The sequence below is a fragment of the Somniosus microcephalus genome, chromosome 4, assembly GCF_052327205.1.
Source record: "Somniosus microcephalus isolate GS21.2 chromosome 4, FLI_Smic_1.0, whole genome shotgun sequence".
In the NCBI taxonomy this organism is placed as follows: domain Eukaryota; kingdom Metazoa; phylum Chordata; class Chondrichthyes; order Squaliformes; family Somniosidae; genus Somniosus; species Somniosus microcephalus.
In genome coordinates, this window is record NC_140990.1 from 225309143 (window position 1) to 225332066 (window position 22924).

Consider the following 22924-nt stretch of genomic DNA (forward strand, 5'->3'; position numbering starts at 1 on the left):
CATACATTGGGGAGAAAAAGTTTATATATAGATATTTAGACATGGGCAAAGTCAGCCAACCATAGTAATTCTCTACTGAGGATGGTTTACAACAAAAGTAGTACATTATAATATCACACAGACTAACCAACACTGACATCTCTCCAGAATATCCATCCTCAGCAGACAGTTCATTCTGATTGAGACTGGGGTGAGTTTTTGTCAACCTATTTTTAAACTCTGTTAGCCTACAATTGTAAACTTGCTCAAACTAAGCTTATCCTAGAAAAGTGTTTTTCTTTAAAGGAGATCCTGAATCAGTTTTTTTGGTTGAAATGGGGCCATGCAACTTTAATTGAAAACCTAAATCGAATTCACTGAGTATTCTGCTGATGTCGACCCCTGTATATGAATAATATCCTGAGACCAAGTCCGGTTGATACAGGAGATTCTTCATGCATCGTAAATCAAATCACAGGCTTGCAGTTTTTTTTTAATGAATGACGTTGTCAAATGCATTTCCAAAAAATAATGGTGAAAATCCCAGTTTACCATATATAAAAAAAGCAGAATTTGACTTATTCAGGCACTGTAAACCATTCCCCCTGCGCAGGAGTGTTGAATTCCCCCAATTTTTAACTCTCTTTGTTTATTACTTTGGCTATTCAGTGGAATGTGATGTTTGTAATACATAGGAATGCTGTGATCTCTACAGTAAATGAAAGTAAACTCAGTAATGATAGTTATAGGTGTCTATAACTATTAATATTTTCTGGATTTGTAGGAAATCATAACTTCCTGCTGGATAATGACAATAACTGGAATTTACAAGTTACTTAAATGACAAATAAATGAAACCATAAAATACACCCTATATATTTTAATAACTTTTGAAATGAGTTGTTTGGTTAAAGTTGCTATAATGCAAAACCAAAACAAAAATACTACTAAATAAGTTACATGGCTAAAATAAAGCAACCAAACCTTCAACCTAGGAACCAAATTCCACTTTTGAAACATAGCTTAAATAGAATTGAGGTTTTAAAAGTAAGAAAAAAACAAGATTTGCCATTTACCACTTCTTCATTTTAAAAGTAAAGAATATCTAAACATAGAATGTTGAAACAAAATCAAATTGTTTTTTTGTGTAACACTTTGTTCCATCAACTAATACGTAAAATTAGAAATGAATCATTTCACGGAAAGCATTTACAAAAAGCACAAACAACAAAACTGTAACAAACTATCCTAACACAGACATTATTTCTAAGAATCCACGATCAGAGTAAAGGGAGTTGAAACATGAATAAACAGGAAGGTTGGAGATATGGAATATTTTCATATGGAGTTTTCAATAAAACAAAGTATTGACTATTGTATGTGCAGAATTTTCTTAGCAAATATGGACGTTTTTGATACAGATCTAATGCATGATATGTGGCCAGAGTAAAATGTTTCTATCCTCTTAAACTATGAAATTAAGCAACACATTTTAATTTATCTTTCTATTTAAAACATGATCTAATTTGTGCTTCTGGAACAAAGCTAACCTTCAAACTATCTTTCCAGCTTTGCATTTAATGCATGAGTACTTTGAAAATGACATTTTTTTACAAAGTAATTTTTCTGTTGGAAATAGTTATCAGTTTGTATATTGTAATGTAAAAACAATTTAGGCACTGTTATGTTACTCATAGAATGTCACTAGATCCTGAATGGGTACATAGCAATATCTCTTTAGGGTTTGGTCTATACCCAAGGCTAAGATGTACACTTGATTAGAGCAGGATCTGTAACCTAGACTTAGCTGTTGCTTTCTGCAATTATTTATATTTTGTATTGTGTAAAGTTTGATTTTTTTTTAAGTTTGGAGTCATAACCCTTTGAAGGAGTGTAAATAACATTTCATTGTAATTGGCTATTTCAAAATTTCAATTTTAATACATCTCTTTAAATGTTATACAAGCTAATTAAAAATTCAGTTGCTGTTAAAAATGTTGCATTCGTAATTATAAAAAATACAGTAAAAATAATTGTGCACAAATCTGCCGCCTCATTAAAATAGATCATTACATAGCCAACTAATTTGCTACACTCACGATACGAACTGAATTGTTTGGAGATTATTTCAAATAATGCATTCATTTTGGGTTTTACATTTCAATTGACATTAACATTACCAAAAATAGGTGAAGCTGAATGTTCAAGTGTGAAGAGGGCAGGCCCCCCCAAAAAATTGGGGTGAAGTCCACTTTCTGGCTTTGACTAAAATTGTTTTTGGACAATCTAAAAGTAATACTAAAGGAGAAAATAGAAACACATCTAGGAACAAAAAATGTAATAATAAATAGTCAGCATGGATTTCAAAAGGGAAAGTCTTGCTTGACCAAACTAATTGAATTTTTTGAAGAGGTAACAGTGAGAGTAGACAAGGGTAATGCAATAGATGTAATTTATCTAGATTTTCAAAAGGCCTTCGATAATGTACCACATAATAAACTAATGAATAAAGTCAGGGAATGCGGAGTCAGGGGACGAGTAGCAGATAGCTAGCTGGCTTCAAGACAGAAAGCAGAGAGTAGGGGTAAAGGGTAGCTATTCAGAGTGGCAGAAGGTGGGAAGTGGTGTTTCACAAGGATCAGGGCTGGGACCAATGTTGTTCACAATTTATATTAACGATTTAGATCTTGGAATCAAAAACACAATTTCTAAATTTGTGGATGGCACCAAATTGTGGGGGGGACAGCCAGTACTGAGGAGGACTGCAACAAATTACAAGAAGACATTAATAAACTTGCAGAATGGGCATATAATTGGCAAATGAAATTCAACACAGATAAATGTAAGGTATTACATTTTGGTAAGAAAAATAAGAAGGTCACATATTACTTGGAAAATAAGAATCTTAATGAGGTAGAAGAACAAAGGGATCTAGGAGTACAAATCACTAAAAGTAGCGACACAGGTTAACAAGGCCATAAAAAAGCAAACCAAGCCCTAGGATTTATTTCTAGAGGGATAGAATTGAAAAGTAGAGAAGTTATGCTAAACCTGTATCGAACCTTGGTTAGACCACACTTAAGAGTACTGTGTGCAGTTCTGGTCGCCATATTATAAAAAGGATATAGAGGCACTGGAAAGGGTGCAGAGAAGATTTACAAGGATGATACCAGAAATGCAAGGGTATACATATCAGGAAAAGATGAACAGGCTGGATCTCTCTTCTCTTGAAAAAAGGCTGAGGGGTGACCTAATAGAGGTCTTTAAAATGTTAAGGTTTTGATAGAGTAGATATGGAGAGAGTATTTCCACTTGTGGGGAAGAGCAAAACTAGAGGCCATCAATATAAGATAGTCACCAAAAAATCAAATGAAGAATTCAGAAGAAACTTCTTTACCCAGAGAGTGGTGAGAATGTGGAACTCGCTACCACAGGGAGTGGTTGAAGCAAATAGTATAGATGCATTTAAGGGACAGTTAGATAAACATATGAGGGAGAAGGGAATAGAGAGTTATGCTGATAGAGTTAGATGAGGAAAGACGGGAGGAGACTCAAGTGGAGCATAAACACCGGCATGGACTGTTTGGGCCGAATGGCCTGTTTCTGTGCTGTATATCCTATGTAATTTGTTGATCGTGAAATTATAGTGTGAACATGGATTTAAAGTGTGAAAATTGATTTTTATGAGCATCAAGTCAGTGTTCCCAATTAGTTAGACAATAGACATGGTATTTTTTTTGGTAAATAGCACTGTAGCTGTCCAGAACAAAATGATTTGGTTCTTAAAAAAAGTGTTGTAGCATATATGTAAAAAACCTTAATCTTTCACATACCCATATCCTGTATGACATAATCCATGCAACTGAGAAATCATAACTATCTATGCCATAAGAGATTCTATGTCCAAAACCAAAGTGGCTGCTCCTTTATACAAGAAAAAGTGCATTTATATAACATCTTTCATGACCTCGGTACATCCCAAAGCACTTTACAGCCAATGAAATACTTTTGCAGTGTAGTCACTTGTAGGAAATGTGGCAGCCAATTTACATACAGCAAAGTCCCACATACAGCAATGTGATAATGACCAGAGAATCTGTCTTTTAGTGATATTGGTTGAGGTATAAATATTGGCCCACATGCATTTATTACCATCGTCCATTCCTTTCCTCCTACTTTTTGTATTTGCTCTTCGCTAGAGAGAATGCTTTTCTTTGCAATTCTGCATCTGCTTTTACTCATTAGGTTCAAGAATTTGATTTTGTTGAGTTCTGGTTCCATTTTATTGAACAGTTTGATTTATGCCAACTCTTGCATTCAAAATTTGAATTTCAGGAAATGTCTTTCCTGTAAGTGGCTATGAATGCTGCCTCTGAATTGTGTCATTACATCACTTCACTTAATGTGATTAAATAAAGATAAGTCAGATCCAAGAAAGGGAATTACATTTTTTTGATCAGACTATCAGAGCCAAGATAGCCAATACTGAAGTTTCAAAGCCCAAGTTACTGCTGCACAATTCCATATGGGGACATTCAAATGCTGGCTGAGCAATCAAGACCGAGGCATGTACAATTGGAAGATGAGTTTAACCCATAGTGCTCTTACACACTTGTGAATAGATAGTTGGTTCAGGGAGTGTCATTGTCAGAAATCTGGAACTGTTTGCCTACTTGCCCTCTTTGTCAGGGAATGGGTTATGTTGCAAAACAAAGAGGCCCAAAAATGGGAAGATTGAACCAAGAATCTGCAGAATTGTGCACTGGACCAAATCATTATTCTGCACCTCAAGTCTCTTCTATCATTTATGGGATCCCTAGAAACCTTAAATACGAATACAGAAGAGTTCCAAGTTTTACCAATGGACCACATGCTAATTATTTGTGACTGCTCATCCAAGATCCTGCCAAGCGATAACAAACGCCAGAGTCTTCACAACCCAAACCCTAAACACACACCTACTGATTCTCCCTTACGGATTGAAATGACAGATGACATAGGAGGGAAAGAATGCCACATCTATGGAATGAGACTCCTGACATCCCTGGAGATAATGCAAGCAATCCAGAGGGAGGCAAGACAGCCAATTCCATTGCTGTGGATTTGGGAGTATGAGGTATGAGATCAAGGAATAACGTTGTTACAGCTATGAGCTTATTGGCAATATGCTAGACTTGTATTTCAAAGCTGTTAACTTGTCAGCTAACCAAGGAATCCAACCTTAAATAGCCTTGCTGATTTTGTCAACCGTGGACATTTGAGTATCATTTTATTTTGTATTAGTAGAGCTCATCAGATGCTGGGTTATTGTGATGCACTTAAATTGCTTCTGGGCCCATAGGATTTCTAATTTTGTTAGTTAATATCATATACTCAAGTACCTTCTGTCCATCACTGTGATCTGCCCTAGGGCAGGTCCTAACTCAAGTCTCAAACACAAGTTTCTTGAGCCATGCATTATGGAACAGGAGCCGAGGTGGTTTCCCATTGCCTTCTGCATGGTTTTTCTCTTTGGAGTACCTTCTCCTAGGTGGGATGCAATCAAAGTCAAAGAGCCCCACCTACCCTTTATAATGGGGGAGTGGGTACCCACACACATCGGACACAAGTGCCCCAGCTGGACGGCAACCCAATATTCAGAGCTGGCACTGCGGGTCTGTCTGGAGTGGGGCTCAAACTCAACCCTTCTTACTCCGAGGCAGAAATACTGCTACTGAACCATTGGTCACTCCGTCTGGACGAATATACCCCACTGGATGTCAACCTAGTATTTCAAGACCATATTCCTGTCTCCACTCGCCGGGATTGTCTGGAATGGGGATCGAACCATTCCCTCAGCCTAAGCAGATCTCCTTTGAAAAAATGTAATACCAAGATGGCTATACGGAGTGCACTTCCACAACTGGAGTTTCCAAGCCTCTCAATACTATTTCTCTGATGAGGCTCTAAACTAAGGTCCCGTCTGTCTGTTTAGGTGAATAAAAACATCACAAAGAAGAACAGGGCAACTGTCATGGCCAACATTAATCCCTCAACCAACACCACCAAAACAAATTAACTGGGTATTTATCATCATTTGTGGGATTTCGCTGTGCAAAAAATGGCCGCTGCGTTTGCCCACAAAACAACAGTAACTACACTTCAAAAATAATTCATTGGCTGTGAAGCACTTCAGGATGGCCTGAGGATGTGAATGGTACAATATAAATCAAAGTTATTTCTTTTTCTGGCTAATGTATGAACTGCAAATGCCTTACCTGAAAAATGCATACTGGAAATAGATAGTAGGGTCCAACTTTGTTGGTCTGTTTCAGTGAAAAAAAAACCCAGAATGGTCCTACAAGAGGAAAACACTTGCGTACAATGAGCAACGTTACTTTGGTTTTGGCTATAAAAAAAAAATCTGAGATCAGTGTATGGCTTTTCTTCCCAGGATATGTGGGGGATAAACATCAAAGAGTGAGAACTGAACGGAACTGTAATTTTCTACTGATACTCAAAAACAAAATGCTCTGAGAAGTGATTAAACCATGTGCTACTGTGTTGTGGCAACGTGCAGTTTGTATTGCAGTGTTTTGTCACCTTCATGCACTGAATTAATGAAAGAATTATATGGTTATGGTAAGCTTGACTTTAGTTGTATTCTAAGACTTTACACAGAGGTTTTGGCCATATAATCTGATTTGTTCCAGCTAGCCTTTTGTATAAAGAATTACAGTCCTCCCCTTCTCTCCAATGTAAAAAGCATGAGGCTTGGAACACTTGGCAGAGGATTTTGTCCTCGAATAAGTTAATTATTTATTTGAAGTGAGTTTCCTTTCAGTTTTATAGAATGACCATGTTCCTGGTGTAGAAACTGGATTCCTCCTCGAAATGGATATATTAAAATATCAATTCCCTTTTAACAATAGAGTATGTATCAGTTTGGCATGGAGCTTTGGATCTAATATTTCTGTCAATTTTGTCCACCCCCCTGTCATTGCATGGGCACATCCCTCCAATTTCACAGAATTGCATATACATTCTTATTCTAATCAACATCTTTACGGGGGAACACATTCACGAAAAATGTTTTGTAATTTCCTTGTTTGTAAACATGCCCCATCCATACAAATCGCCTTGAAATGTATCATTGCGTGATGTCATGTGATGAAAACGAGGCACCCTGTCCTTCAGAATAATTGCTAAACACTCCCATGAAACTTAGGCCAATTTAAACTTTTGAATATCTGACTTGTCTGACTTAAGCTAATCTACGACCTCTGGAATTGTTTTTACACAAATCTTAAAAATCTGCCCAGCTCCTAGAATAAACACATATATGCAGTATACCCAGGATTGAGTGTGTGTGTGGTTTTTAGGGAGGGGGGAATGTCCTGATACACTTGGCAAAAAGCCAATCTAAATTGTACAACGGAATATTCCGCACTAAAAATGATTTTCGTGTATTATTTATTTGAGTTGGGTTCCTAATTACTTTTAAAGTACGTACTTCGGCCACGATTTAACAGATCGAGGGCAGAGAGGAGAGGGGACGACAAGTCCTGCACAGACCACCATTAGAATCGTAGCGTCGGATGCAGGATTTCCTTGTTTCCCTACCCCACCCGTACACACACACACGCTGGTGGGAGCTGCCAGCGCTGGAGATTCAGGGCGCATCACTTTCAATGTAGGGAATGTCACTGTATCGACTCTCGATTTCTACCCACTGTTTCACTGCTGTGTTGACTATGTCCTCGGAGAGGCGCTGCGCGTAATCCAGCAGCGCCGCGTTCACCAGCAGCGCGTCCTCCCGTATCTCCACTGAAGTGGGCTCGACCATCACGTTCTCAGCCCCATCACACTGCTTCCTGTCCTTTTGCTCTGCGGTGTTGGCATTCTGCACCGCGTACTTGTGTTTTGACTTAAAACAGCCCATAGTGCAATCAACATAAAAGGAAATGTTGAAAATATCCCAGTTTGTCTTTACTTCAATACCTCAGTCTTCAGCGCTCGCTCTCCTCCGTGTCTCTCCAGTCGAAAAGCTGCCTGTCCTGTTTACAGCAATGCAGATCATTCGCGTAGCATCGCAGATTTTTGAAAATTCTGATCTACCATATGCTTTTATCTTTGAGAAATCCCCCTAGTTAATTGTCATGATGACCAGTCAATGGGCAATTTCATCTGTGAAAAAACACGCGAATAAATATATTATACCGTAAATTTTAAAAAAAATAGTCTATATGAAAAACAATTGAAATGCGATTTACACAGCAATCCATGAACTATTACAATCTCTACAGTGGCCAGAATCTATTCAGACACGTACAAAGGTAGGCTAGCTTAGCCCATCCTTATGACATTTCCACAGACCCGCGCCTGTTTAAAGACGAGAATGGCAATTCAATCAATATTGTCTCGGTGTGAATAGTATTACTTTGTAACAGCGATGCACTTATTTTCACTAGTGACAACAAAGCACATGCATTCGAAATAAACAACTGGGGCAGAAGAAATGTTCACAAAATTCACAAACACTGTTAATGTTGTCATATATCAAAGTGAACAGTCATCACTCACCCTGAAAGCTGGGAACGAACGATTTATGACGGGCATCCCTAATTGCAAAGATTATTGCAGCACATTAATCTTCATGGGCGCTTTAAGTATCCTATTTTCCTTACACTGCTCATGATTTATGTTGTGAATGTAGCGTTTTCCCCGCTGTCAGAGGCGGCGGTTCTTTCCCGTGTCAGACGTGTCGATATTTTGCTCAGACAAATCTTCAAACTCCCAGTCGCGACAGCAGCTCACAAATCCGAACGCTGCACGACCGCCGGTCTTTTGAAAACACATCCCAAACCGTTCATTCTTTGCCTTCCAACATTTCTACGCGCCGATTTGCAGCCCTGAGTTGGGTATTGCTGAAGATCAGCGATAGAAAGGAAACTGCTGCTGTTTCTTGGGTTGTGTCGTTTGTGTCCACTGGTTTTCGGTTGATGTTTGGGAGCATTTCCTATTCGGAAAAATAAACAAAATATTCGCAGTCTCTAATGCCAGGAAACATTTCCACACTGATTTAAATGCTGCTTTACGTTGCTTCGTTTACCTGCAAAATGTTACAATCATTTTTTTGAAATAAATATAGGTACTCTTTAAAAAAATGTTAGTGGTTGCAGCTACAGAGCGCCACCTCCTGGCCGCATCGTACAACAGGCAAATAACCCACCAGTTATTTTTTATTCATTCACAGATGCAGTAATGCCGAGCCCACCGTCTCATAAATCATGAGACAAACTCTTAAAAACCATGAGATTTGGTAAGAAATAATGAGTTGCTATTTTTTTTGGTTTATAACCCTTATTAGTAGCTTTATTTAATCTCTAACAGGTCACAGCTCTTTACAAAAACGATATAACTGCATCTGAAAATGTTTTACAAAAAACTTTATAAAAATCCTACCTGTTATCACCACCCTTCACCTGGTGCTCAACACAACCACCACATAATGCAGTCCCTACAGCTGCCAACCAAAAATAAGTTTTTGGGGGAAAAAATATCAAAAACACCTTCCCATGGAGACAGAAGATGCGAGCACTACCCAGTGAACATTGATGTGACTGGTGATGTGAATGGTGATATCCCTGCTCTTCCTGGACTGGGATTAGGCTCGATGGCTCCTGTTGGGAACACTGTCACCGCTTCTGGTGTAACCCTTCACGGCACAGCTGCTGAGTGTTTCAGGTTTTTGCCGGGCTGTCTGCACGGATCCCAGTGCGAGAAACACTGGATTATTTTCTCTCTTTTCTCACCGACCTCTCCCACACACCTTTACACCCAGCCGCATCAATCTCTTCCGTTTGTGTCTCCATCACTCTCTCTCCCCCTCCAGCAGTCTTGATCTCATTCCCCCTCCCCGTGTCTCATCCTCACTCTCTCTACCCGCATCTCTCCCTATCTCTTGCATTCCTCTCTCTCTACCCCATCCCTCTCCCCCAAACTTCTCTCTGTACCCCATCTCTCTCCCCCATTCCTCTCTCTGTACCCCATCTCTCTACCCCATTCCTCTCTCTGTACCCCATCTCTCTCCCTCTTTCCTCTCTCTGTACCCCATCTCTCTCTCCCATTCCTCTCTCTGTACCCCATCTCTCTCCCCCATTTCTCTCTCTGTACCCCATCTCTCTCCCCCATTCCTCTCTCTGTACCCATCCCTCTCCCCATTCCTCTCTCTGTACCCCATCTCTCTCCTTCATTCCTCTCTCTGTACCCCATCTCTCTCCTCCATTCCTCTCTCTGTACCCCATCTCTCTCCCCATTCCTCTCTCTGTACCCCATCTCTCTCCCCATTCCTCTCTCTGTACCCCATCTCTCTCCCCATTCCTCTCTCTGTACCCCATCTCTCTCCCCATTCCTCTCTCTGTACCCCATCACTCTCCCCCATTCCTCTCTCTGTACCCCATCTCTCTCTCCCATTCCTCTCTCTGTACCCCATCTCTCTCTCCCATTCCTCTCTCTGTACCCCATCTCTCCCCCATTCCTCTCTCTGTACCCCAACTCTCCCCCATTCCTCTCTCTGTACCCCATCTCTCTCCCATTCCTCTGTCTGTACCCCATCTCTCTCCCCCATTCCTCTCTCTGTACCCCATCTCTCTCCCATTCCTCTCTCTGTACCCCATCTCTCTCCCCCATTCCTCTCTCTGTACCCCATCTCTCTCCCATTCCTCTCTCTGTACCCCATCTCTCTCCCATTCCTCTCTCTGTACCCCATCTCTCCCCCATTCCTCTCTCTGTACCCCATCTCTCTCTCCCATTCCTCTCTCTGTACCCCATCTCTCTCCTCCATTCCTCTCTCTGTACCCCATCTCTCTCCCCATTCCTCTCTCTGTACCCCATCTCTCTCTCCCATTCCTCTCTCTGTACCCCATCTCTCTCCCCCATTCCTCTCTCTGTACCCCATCTCTCTCCCATTCCTCTCTCTGTACCCCATCTCTCTCCCCCATTCCTCTCTCTGTACCCCATCTCTCTCCCATTCCTCTCTCTGTACCCCATCTCTCTCCCATTCCTCTCTCTGTACCCCATCTCTCCCCCATTCCTCTCTCTGTACCCCATCTCTCTCTCCCATTCCTCTCTCTGTACCCCATGTCTCTCCCCCATTCCTCTCTCTGTACCCCATCTCTCTCCCATTCCTCTCTCTGTACCCCATCTCTCTCCCCCATTCCTCTCTCTGTACCCCATCTTTCTCCCATTCCTCTCTCTGTACCCCATCTCTCTCTCCCATTCCTCTCTCTGTACCCCATCTCTCTCTCCCATTCCTCTCTCTGTACCCCATCTCTCTCCCCCATTCCTCTCTCTGTACCCCATCTCTCTCCCATTCCTCTCTCTGTACCCCATCTCTCTCCCCCATTCCTCTCTCTGTACCCCATCTCTCTCCCATTCCTCTCTCTGTACCCCATCTCTCCCCCATTCCTCTCTCTGTACCCCATCTCTCTCTCCCATTCCTCTCTCTGTACCCCATCTCTCTCCCCCATTCCTCTCTCTGTACCCCATCTCTCTCCCATTCCTCTCTCTGTACCCCATCTCTCTGCCCCATTCCTCTCTCTGTACTCCATCTCTCTCCCATTCCTCTCTCTGTACCCCATCTCTCTCTCCCATTCCTCTCTCTGTACCCCATCTCTCTCTCCCATTCATCTCTCTGTACCCCATCTCTCTCCCCCATTCCTCTCTCTGTACCCCATCTCTCTCTCCCATTCGTCTCTCTGTACCCCATCTCTCCCCATTCGTCTCTCTGTACCCCACCTCTCTCTCCCATTCCTCTCTCTGTACCCCATCTCTCTCCCCCATTCCTCTCTCTGTACCCCATCTCTCTCCCCCATTCCTCTCTCTGTATCCCATCGCTCTCCCCCATTCCTCTCTCTTTACCCCATCCCTCTCTCCCATTCCTCTCTCTGTACCCCATCTCTCTCCCCATTCCTCTCTCTGTACCCCATCTCTCTCTCACATTCCTCTCTCTGTACCCCATTTCTCTCCCCATTCCTCTCTCTGTACCCCATCTCTCTCCCCCATTCCTCTCTCTGTACCCCATCTCTCTCCCCCATTCCTCTCTCTGTACCCCATCTCTCTCTCCCATTCCTCTCTCTGTACCCCATCTCTCTCCCCCATTCCTCTCTCTGTACTCCATCTCTCTCCCCCATTCCTCTCTCTGTACCCCATCTCTCTCCCCCATTCCTCTCTCTGTATCCCATCTGTCTCCCATTCATCTCTCTGTACCCCATCTCTCTCCCCCCCATTCCTCTCTCTGTACCCCATCTCTCTCCCCCATTCATCTCTCTGTACCCCATCTCTCTCCCCCATTCCTCTCTCTGTACCCCATCTCGCTCTCCCATTCCTCTCTCTGTACCCCATCTCTCTCAATTCAATTCAATTCAATTCAAATCGCTTTATTGGCATGACAAGTTACATCTTATGTTGCCAAAGCATCAGAAAACATTCATGTTTGTTCATAAAAATATAGATCTATCCATACAGTGTATAAACAGATATATCCCTGAGTGTACAAATGTACTTTCATATAATTTATATATACTCTTATCTTATCTTTAGTGGTTGTCCCTCTGTTTATGGCAAGCTGTAACATAGTGTGCTGCTAGTGTTACGCAATTTCTCTCTTCCCCTAGTAGGTATGGGAGTTTTTGGTCGTCATTCAAATTTCAGAACTCCGGGCATATTTTTGTAAATTTTGGGTAGAAATTCTCCCTTATGCCCTGATATTTTCCACAAGCTGTGATGAAGTGCATCTCTGTCTCCACCGTTCCCTGACTGCAGTGAGAGCATATCCTGTCCTCTCTTGGTAGCCGGGTCTGCCTGTGTCTACCTTTTTCGATCGCCAGGCTATGTTCACTAAGTCTGTACATTGTCAAGATTTTTCTCAGTTTGCTGTCCTTTACCATGGTCAGGTAATCAGCTATGTTGTATTGTCTGTTTAGGACCAAGTAGCAATTGAGTTTGCTTTGGGTTTTTGTTGTTTCTGCCCAATATGTCAGATATTTTTCCTTTTGCTTAGCGACGATTGTGTTGGGTCGAATTCTTTGTGTTACGCTGTCACTGTCCTGGGGCTGGTTATTGTTAGTAGTGTTAGTAGTTACTTCACTGAGTCCCAGGACTAGTTGACTGAGGGTATTCTTCTTTATGGTCATCTCTTGGCATTTCAGGGCGTTGTAGTGATAGCATTGGGGGTTGCTCATTTCTAGGTGTTTCCAAAATTTGGTGGCTCTTTTTTGGATAGTGATTATTAATGGATATTGGCCTAGTTCTGCCCTGCATGCATTGTTTACTGTTTTCCTTTGAGTCCGGAGGATACTTTTACAGAATTCTGCATGTTGGATCTCAATTGGGTGTTTGTCCCATTTTGCAAATTCTTGTTGTGTTAGCGGTCCCCACACGTCACTGCCATAGAGTGCAATTGGTTCAATTACTGATTTGAAAATTTTGAGCCAAATGCTAATTGGGATTTCTATTTGGATTGATTTTCTAATGGCATAGGAAGCCCTTCTTGCTTTCTCTTTCAGTTCATTCACAGCCAGTTTGAAGTTTCCCGTAGAACTGACTTTTAAGCCCAAGTATGTGTAGTTAGTGGTTTGTTCAATTTTGGTTGTTCCGATTGTGAAATTTATTTTGGGTCCCTGATGTCTGGATCTTTGCAGGAACACAAGGACTTTGGTTTTTTGGGATACCCCATCTCTCTCTCCCATTCCTCTCTCTGTACCCCATCGCTCTCTCCCATTCCTCTCTCTGTACCCCATCTCTCTCTTCCATTCCTCTCTCTCTACCCCATCTCTCTCTCCCATTCCTCTCTCTGTACCCCATCTCTCTCCCCCATTCCTCCCTCTGTACCCCATCTCTCTCCCCCATTCCTCCCTCTTTATCCCATCTCACTCCCCCATTCCTCTCTCTGTACCCCATCTCTCCCCCATTCCTCTCTCTGTACCCCATCTCTCTCCCATTCCTCTCTCTGTACCCCATCTCTCTCCCCCATTCCCCTCTCTGTACCCCATCTCTCTCCCATTCCTCTCTCTGTACCCCATCTCTCTCCCACATTCCTCTCTCCGTCCCCATCTCTCTCCCCCATTCCTCTCTCTGTACCCCATCTCACTCCCCCATTCCTCTCTCTGTACCCCATCTCTCTCTCCCATTCCTCACTCTGTACCCATCTCTCTCCCCAATCCTCTCTCTGTACCCCATCTCTCTCCCCCATTCCTCCCTCTTTACCCCATCTCACTCCCCCATTCCTCTCTCTGTACCCCATCTCTCGCCCATTCCTCTCTCTGTACCCCATCTCTCTCCCATTCCTCTCTCTGTACCCCATCTCTCACCCCCATTCCTCTCTCCGTCCCCATCTCTCTCCCCCATTCCTCTCTCTGTACCGCATCTCACTCCCCCATTCCTCTCTCTGTACCTCATCTCTCTCCCCCAGTCCTCTCTCTGTACCCCATCTCTCTCCCCATTCCTCTCTCTGTACCCCATCTCTCTCCCCCATTCCTCTCTCTCTACCCCATCTCTCTCTCCCCATTCCTCTCTCTGTACCCCATCTCTCTCTCCCATTCCTCTCTCTGTACCCCATCTCTCTCCCATTCCTCTCTCTGTACCCCATCTCTCTCTCCCATTCCTCTCTCTGTACCCCATCTCTCTCTCCCATTCCTCTCTCTGTACCCCATCTCTCTCCCCCATTCCTCTCTCTGTACCCCATCTCTCTCCCCCATTCCTCTCTCTGTACCCCATCTCTCTCTCCCATTCCTCTCTCTGTACCCCATCTCTCTCCCCATTCCTCTCTGTACCCCATCTCTCTCCCCCATTCCTCTCTCTGTACCCCATCTCTCTCCTCCATTCCTCTCTCTGTACCCCATCTCTGTCTCCCATTCCTCTCTCTGTACCCCATCTCTCTCTCCCATTCCTCTCTCTGTACCCCATCTCTCTCCCCCATTCCTCTCTCTGTACCCCATCTCTCTCTCCCATTCCTCTCTCTGTACCCCATCTCTCTCCCCCATTCCTCTCTCTGTACCCCATCTCTCTCCCCATTCCTCTCTCTGTACTCCATCTCTCTCCCCCATTCCTCTCTCTGTACACCATCTCTCTCTCCCATTCCTCTCTCTGTACCCCCATCTCTCTCCCCCATTCCTCTCTCTGTACCCCATCTCTCTCCCCATTCCTCTCTCTGTACCCCATCTCTCTCCCCATTCCTCTCTTTGTACCCCATCTCTCTCCCCATTCCTCTCTCTGTACCCCATCTCTCTCCTCCATTCCTCTCTGTACCCCATCTCTCTCCCCATTCCTCTCTCTGTACCCCATCTCTCTCCCCATTCCTCTCTCTCTACCCCATCTCTCTCCCCCATTCCTCTCTCTGTACCCCACCTCTCTCTCCCATTCCTCTCTCTGTACCCAATCTCTCTCCCCCATTCCTCTCTCTGTACCCCATCTCTCTCCCCCATTCCTCTCTCTGTAACCCATCTCTCTCTCCCATTCCTCTCTCTATACCCCATCTCTCTCTCCCATTCCTCTCTCTCTCCCATTCCTCTCTCTGTACCCCATCTCTCTCTCCCATTCCTCTCTCTGTACCCCATCTCTCTCTCCCATTTCTCTCTCTGTACCCCATTTCTCTCTCCCATTCCTCCCCCTGTACCCCATCTCTCTCCCATTCCTCTCTCTGTACCCCATCTCTCTCCCCCATTCCGCTCTCTGTACCCCATCTCTCTCTGTCCCCATCTCTCTCCCCCATTCCTCTCTCTGTACCCCATCTCTCTCCCCCATCCCTCTCTCTGTACCCCATCTCTCTCTCCCATTCCTCTCTCTGTACCCCATCTCTCTCCCCGATTCCTCTCTCTGTACCCCATCTCTCTCTCAAATTCCTCTCTCTGTACCCCATCTCTCTCCCCCATTCCTCTCTCTGTACTCCATCTCTCTCCCCCATTCCTCTCTCTGTACCCCATCTCTCTCTCCCATTCCTCTCTCTGTACCCCATCTCTCTCAATTCAATTCAATTTAATTCAAATCGCTTTATTGGCATGACAAGTTACATCTTATGTTGCCAAAGCATCGGAAAACATTCATGTTTGTTGACAAAAATACAGATCTATCCATACAGTGTATAAACAGATATATCCCTGAGTGTACAAATATACTTTCATATAATTTATATATACTCTTATCTTATCTTTAGTGGTTGTCCCTCTGTTTATGGCAAGCTGTAACATAGTGTGCCGTTAGTGTTACGCAATTTCTCTCTTCCCCTAGTAGGTATGGGAGTTTTTGGTCGTCATTCAAATTTCAGAATTCCGGGCATATTTTTGTAAATTTTGGGTAGAAATTCTCCCTTATGACCTGATATTTTCTACAAGCTGTGAGGAAGTACATCTCTGTCTCCACCTTTCCCTGACTGCAGTGAGAGCATATCCTGTCCTCTCTTGGTAGCCGGGTCTGCCTGTGTCTACCTTTTTCGATCGCCAGGCTATGTTCACTAAGTCTGTACATTGTCAAGATATTTCTCAGTTTGCTGTCCTTTACCATGGTCAGGTAATCAGCTATGTTGTATTGTCTGTTTAGGGCCAAGTAGCAATTGATTTTGCTTTGGGTTTTTGTTGTTTCTGCCCAATATGTCAGATATTTTTCCTTTTGCTTAGCGACGATTGTGTTGGGTCGAATTCTTTGTGTTACGCTGTCACTGTCCTGGAGCTGGTTATTGTTAGTAGTGTTAGTAGTTACTTCACTGAGTCCCAGGACTAGTTGACTGAGGGTATTCTTCTTTATGGTCATCTCTTGGCATTTCAGGGCGTCGTAGTGATAGCATTGGGGGTTGCTCATTTCTAGGTGTTTCCAAAATTTGGTGGCTCTTTTTTGGATAGTGAGTATTAATGGATATTGGCCTAGTTCTGCCTGCATGCATTGTTTACGGTTTTCCATTGAGTCCGGAGGATACTTTTACAGAATTCTGCATGTAGGATCTCAATTGGGTGTATGTCCCATTTTGCAAATTCTTGTTGTGTTAGCGGTCCCCACACCTCACTGCCATAGAGTGCAATTGGTTCAATTACTGATTTGAAAATTTTGAGCCAAATGCTAATTGGGATTTCTATTTGGATTGATTTTTTAATGGCATAGAAAGCCCTTCTTGCTTTCTCTTTCAGTTCATTCACAGCCAGTTTGAAGTTTCCCGTAGAACTGATTTTTAAGCCCAAGTATGTGTAGTTAGTGGTTTGTTCAATTTTGGTTGTTCCTATTGTGAAATTTATTTTGGGTCCCTGATGTCTGGATCTTTGCTGGAACACAAGGACTTTGGTTTTTTGGGAAACCCCATCTCTCTCTCCCATTCCTCACTCTGTACCCCATCGCTCTCTCCCATTCCTCTCTCTGTACCCCATCTCTCTTTCCCATTCCTCTCTCTGTACCCCATCTCTCTCCCATTCCTCTCTCTGTACCCCCTCTCTCTCTCCCATTCCTCTCTCTCTACCCCATCTCTCTCTCCCATTCCTCTCTCTGTACCCCATCTCTCTCCCCATTCCTCCCTCTGTACCCCATCTCTCTCCCCCATTCCTCTCTCTTTACCCCATCTCACTCCCCCATTCCTCTCTCTGTACCCCATCTCTCTCTCCCATTCCTCTCTCTGTACCCCATCTCTCTCTCCCATTCCTCTCTCTGTACCCCATCTCTCCCCCATTCCTCTCTCTCTACCCCATCTCTCTCCCATTCCTCTCTCTGTACCCCATCTCTCTCCCCCATTCCTCTCTCTGTACCCCATCCCTCTCCCTATTCCTCTCTCTGTACCCCATCTCTCTCCCCCATTCCTATCTCTGTACCCCATCTCTCTCTCCCATTCCTCTCTCTGTAACCCATCTCTCTCCCCCAGTCCTCTCTCTGTACCCCATCTCTCTCCCCCATTCCTCTCTCTGTACCCCATCTCTCTCCCCCATTCCTCTCTCTCTACCCCATCTCTCTCTCCCAATTCCTCTCTCTCTACCCCATCTCCCTCTCCCATTCCTCTTGCTGTACCCCATCTCTCTCCCATTCCTCTCTCTGTACCCCATCTCTCTCTCCCATTCCTCTCTCTGTACCCCATCTCTCTCTCCCATTTCTCTCTCTGTACCCCATCTCTCTCCCCCATTCCTCTCTCTGTACCCCATTCCTCTCTCTGTACCCCATCTCTCTCCCCCATTCCTCTCTCTGTACCCCATCTCTCTCCCCCATTCCTCTCTCTGTACCCCATCTCTCTCCCCCATTCCTCTCTCTGTACCCCATCTCTCTCCGCCATTCCTCTCTCTGTACCCCATCTCTGTCTCCCATTCCTCTCTCTGTACCCCATCTCTCTCTCCCATTCCTCTCTCTGTACCCCATCTCTCTCCCCCATTCCTCTCTCTGTACCCCATCTCTCTCTCCCATTCCTCTCTCTGTACCCCATCTCTCTCTCCCATTCCTCTCTCTGTACCCCATCTCTCTCTCCCATTCCTCTCTCTGTACCCCATCTCTCTCCCCATTCCTCTCTCTGCACCCCATCTCTCTCTCCCATTCCTCTCTCTGCACCCCATCTCTCTCTCCCATTCCTCTCTCTGTACCCCATCTCTCTCCCCCATTCCTCTCTCTGTACCCCATCTCTCTCCCCCATTCCTCTCTCTGTACCCCATCTCTCACTCCCATTCCTCTCTCTGTACCCCATCTCTCTCCCCCATTCCTCTCTCTGTACCCCATCTCTCTCCCCCATTCCTCTCTCTGTACGCCATCTCTCTCTCCATTCCTCTCTCTGTACCCCATCTCTCTCTCCCATTCCTCTCTCTGTACCCCATCTCTCTCCCCCATTCCTCTCTCTGTACCCCATCTCTCTCTCCCATTCCTCTCTCTGTACCCCATCTCTCTCTCCCATTCCTCTCTCTGTACCCCATCTCTCTCCCCCATTCCTCTCTCTGTACCCCATGTCTCTCTCACATTCCTCTCTCTCTACCCCATCTCTCTCCCCCATTCCTCTCGCTGTACTCCATCTCTCTCCCGCATGCCTCTCTCTGTACCCCATCTCTCTGTCCCATTCCTCTCTCTGTACCCCATCTCTCTCAATTCAATTCAATTCAATTCAAATCGCTTTATTGGCATGACAAGTTACATCTTATGTTGCCAAAGCATCGGAAAACATTCATGTTTGTTGACAAAAATACAGATGTATCCATACAGTGTATAAACAGATATATCCCTGAGTGTACAAATATACTTTCATATAATTTATATATACTCTTATCTTATCTTTAGTGGTTGTCCCTCTGTTTATGGCAAGCTGTAACATAGTGTGCCGCTAGTGTTACGCAATTTCTCTCTTCCCCTAGTAGGTATGGGAGTTTTTGGTCGTCATTCAAATTTGTGAATTCCGGGCATATTTTTGTAAATTTTGGGTAGAAATTCTCCCTTATGCCCTGATATTTTCTACAAGCTGTGAGGAAGTGCATCTCTGCCTCCACCATTCCCTGACTGCAGTGAGAGCATATCCTGTCCTCTCTTGGTAGCCGGGTCTGCCTGTGTCTACCTTTTTCGATCGCCAGGCTATGTTCACTAAGTCTATACATTGTCAAGATATTTCTCAGTTTGCTGTCCTTTACCATGGTCAGGTAATCAGCTATGTTGTATTGTCTGTTTAGGGCCAAGTAGCAATTGAGTTTGCTTTGGGTTTTTGTTGTTTCTGCCCAATATGTCAGATATTTTTCCTTTTGCTTAGCCACGATTGTGTTGGGTCGAATTCTTTCTGTTACGCTGTCACTGTCCTGGGGCTGGTTATTGTTAGTAGTGTAGTAGTTACTTCACTGAGTCCCAGGACTAGTTGACTGAGGGTATTCTTCTTTATGGTCATCTCTTGGCATTTCAGGGCGTCGTAGTGATAGCATTGGGGGTTGCTCATTTCTAGGTGTTTCCAAAATTTGGTGGCTCTTTTTTGGATAGTGATTATTAATGGATATTGGCCTAGTTCTGCCCTGCATGCATTGTTTACTGTTTTCCTTTGAGTCCGGAGGATACTTTTACAGAATTCTGCATGTAGGATCTCAATTGGGTGTTTGTCCCATTTTGCAAATTCTTGTTGTGTTAGCGGTCCCCACACCTCACTGCCACAGAGTGCAATTGGTTCAATTACTGATTTGAAAATTTTCAGCCAAATGCGAATTGGGATTTCTATTTGGATTGATTTTTTAATGGCATAGAAAGCCCTTCTTGCTTTCTCTTTCAGTCCATTCACAGCCAGTTTGAAGTTTCCCATAAAACTGATTTTTAAGCCCAAGTATGTGTAGTTAGTGGTTTGTTCAATTTTGGTTGTTCCTATTGTGAAATTTATTTTGGGTCCCTGATGTCTGGATCTTTGCTGGAACACAAGGACTTTGGTTTTTTGGGATACCCCATCTCTCTCTCCCATTCCTCTCTCTGTACCCCTTTGCTCTCTCCATTCCTCTCTCTGTACCCCATCTCTCTCTCCCATTCCTCTCTCTGTACCCCATCTCTCTCCCATTTCCTCTCTCTGTACCCCATCTCTGTCTCCCATTCCTCTCTCTCTACCCCATCTCTCTCTCCCATTCCTCTCTCTGTACACCATCTCTCTCCCCCATTCCTCCCTCTGTACCCCATCTCTCCCCCCATTCCTCCCTCTTTACCCCATCTCACTCCCCCATTCCTCTCTCTGTACCCCATCTCTCCCCCATTCCTCTCTCTGTACCCCATCTCTCTCCCATTCCTCTCTCTGTACCCCATCTCTCTCCCCCATTCCTCTCTCTGTACCCCATCTCTCTCCCATTCCTCTCTCTGTACCCCATCTCTCTCCCCCATTCCTCTCTCCGTCCCCATCTCTCTCCCCCATTCCTCTCTCTGTACCCCATCTCACTCCCCCATTCCTCTCTCTGTACCCCATCTCTCTCTCCCATTCCTCTCTCTGTACCCATCTCTCTCCCCCATTACTCCCTCTGTACCCCATCTCTCTCCCCCATTCCTCCCTGTTTCCCCCATCTCACTCCCCCATTCCTCTCTCTGTACCCCATCTCTCCCCCATTCCTCTCTATGTACCCCATCTCTCTCCCCCATTCCTCCCTGTTTACCCCATCTCACTCCCCCATTCCTCTCTCTGTACCCCATCTCTCCCCCATTACTCCCTCTGTACCCCATCTCTCTCCCCCATTCCTCCCTGTTTACCCCATCTCACTCCCCCATTCCTCTCTCTGTACCCCATCTCTCCCCCATTCCTCTCTCTGTACCCCATCTCTCTCCCCAATTCATCTCACTGAACCCCATCTCTCTCGCCCATTCCTCTCTCTGTACCCCATCGCTCTCTCCCATTCCTCTCTCTGTACCCCATCTGTCTCCCCCATTCCTCTCTCTGTACCCCATCTCTCTCCCCCATTCCTCTCTCTGTACCCCATCTCTCTCCCATTCCTTTCTCTGTACCCCATCTCTCTCCCCCATTCCTCTCTCTGTACCCCATCTCTCTCCCCATTCCTCTCTCTGTACCCCATCTCTCTCCTCCATTCCTCTCTCTGTACCTCATCTCTGTCTCCCATTCCTCTCTCTGTACCCCATCTCTCTCTCCCATTCCTCTCTCTGTACCCCATCTCTCTCCCGCATTCCTCTCTCTGTACGCCATCTCTCTCTCCCATTCCTCTCTCTGTACCCCATCTCTCTCCCCCATTCCTCTCTCTGTACCCCATCTCTCTCCTCCATTCCTCTCTCTGTACCCCATCTCTCTCACCATTCCTCTCTCTGTACTCCATCTCTCTCCCCCATTCCTCTCTCTGTACACCATCTCTCTCTCCCATTCCTCTCTCTGTACCCCATCTCTCTCCCCCATTCCTCTCTCTGTACCCCATCTCTCTCCCCATTCCTCTCTCTGTACCCCATCTCTCTCCCCATTCCTCTCTCTGTACCCCATCTCTCTCCCCATTCCTCTCTCTGTACCCCATCTCTCTCCCCATTCCTCTCTCTGTACCCCATCTCTCTCCTCCATTCCTCTCTCTGTACCCCATCTCTCTCCCCCATTCCTCTCTCTGTACCCCATCTCTCTCCCCATTCCTCTCTCTGTAACCCATCTCTCTCTCCCATTCCTCTCTCTGTACCCCATCTCTCTCCCGCATTCCTCTCTCTGTACGCCATCTCTCTCTCCCATTCCTCTCTCTGTACCCCATCTCTCTCCCCCATTCCTCTCTCTGTACCCCATCTCTCTCCTCCATTCCTCTCTCTGTACCCCATCTCTCTCCCCATTCCTCTCTCTGTACTCCATCTCTCTCCCCCATTCCTCTCTCTGTACACCATCTCTCTCTCCCATTCCTCTCTCTGTACCCCATCTCTCTCCCCCATTCCTCTCTCTGTACCCCATCTCTCTCCCCATTCCTCTCTCTGTACCCCATCTCTCTCCCCATTCCTCTCTCTGTACCCCATCTCTCTCCCCATTCCTCTCTCTGTACCCCATCTCTCTCCCCATTCCTCTCTCTGTACCCCATCTCTCTCCTCCATTCCTCTCTCTGTACCCCATCTCTCTCCCCCATTCCTCTCTCTGTACCCCATCTCTCTCCCCCATTCCTCTCTCTGTAACCCATCTCTCTCTCCCATTCCTCTCTCTGTACCCCATCTCTCTCTCCCAGTCCTCTCTCTCTCCCATTCCTCTCTCTGTACCCCATCTCTCTCTCCCATTCCTCTCTCTGTACCCATCTCGATCTCCCATTCCTCTCTCTGTACCCCATCTCTCTCCCCCATTCCTCTCTCTGTACCCCATCTCTCTCTCCCAATACTCTCTCTGTACCCCATCTCTCTCCCCCATTCCTCTCTCTGTACCCCATCTCTCTCCCGCATTACTCTCTCTGTACCCCATCTCTCTCTCCCATTCCTCTCTCTGTACCCCATCTCTCTCCCCGATTCCTCTCTCTGTACCCCATCTCACTCTCACATTCCTCTCTCTGTACCCCATCTCTCT

General features: G+C 45.0%; 1 protein-coding gene across 1 annotated transcript in view; it reads right to left on the reverse strand.

Moving 5' to 3' along the window:
• Nucleotides 1–844: 844 nt before the first annotated feature.
• The window catches only part of akap19 (A-kinase anchoring protein 19), a 122594-nt gene continuing 100514 nt past the window's right edge, over nt 845–22924 (reverse strand). Inside the window, exons 2-3 of the mRNA XM_085985869.1 lie at nt 8542–8977; nt 845–8145 (exon numbers count right to left, since the gene is read on the reverse strand). Coding sequence (XP_085841995.1) covers nt 7631–7900 — 270 coding nt within the window. The 5' untranslated portion in view covers nt 7901–8145; nt 8542–8977 and the 3' untranslated portion in view covers nt 845–7630. The remainder of the gene's footprint in view (nt 8146–8541; nt 8978–22924) is intronic.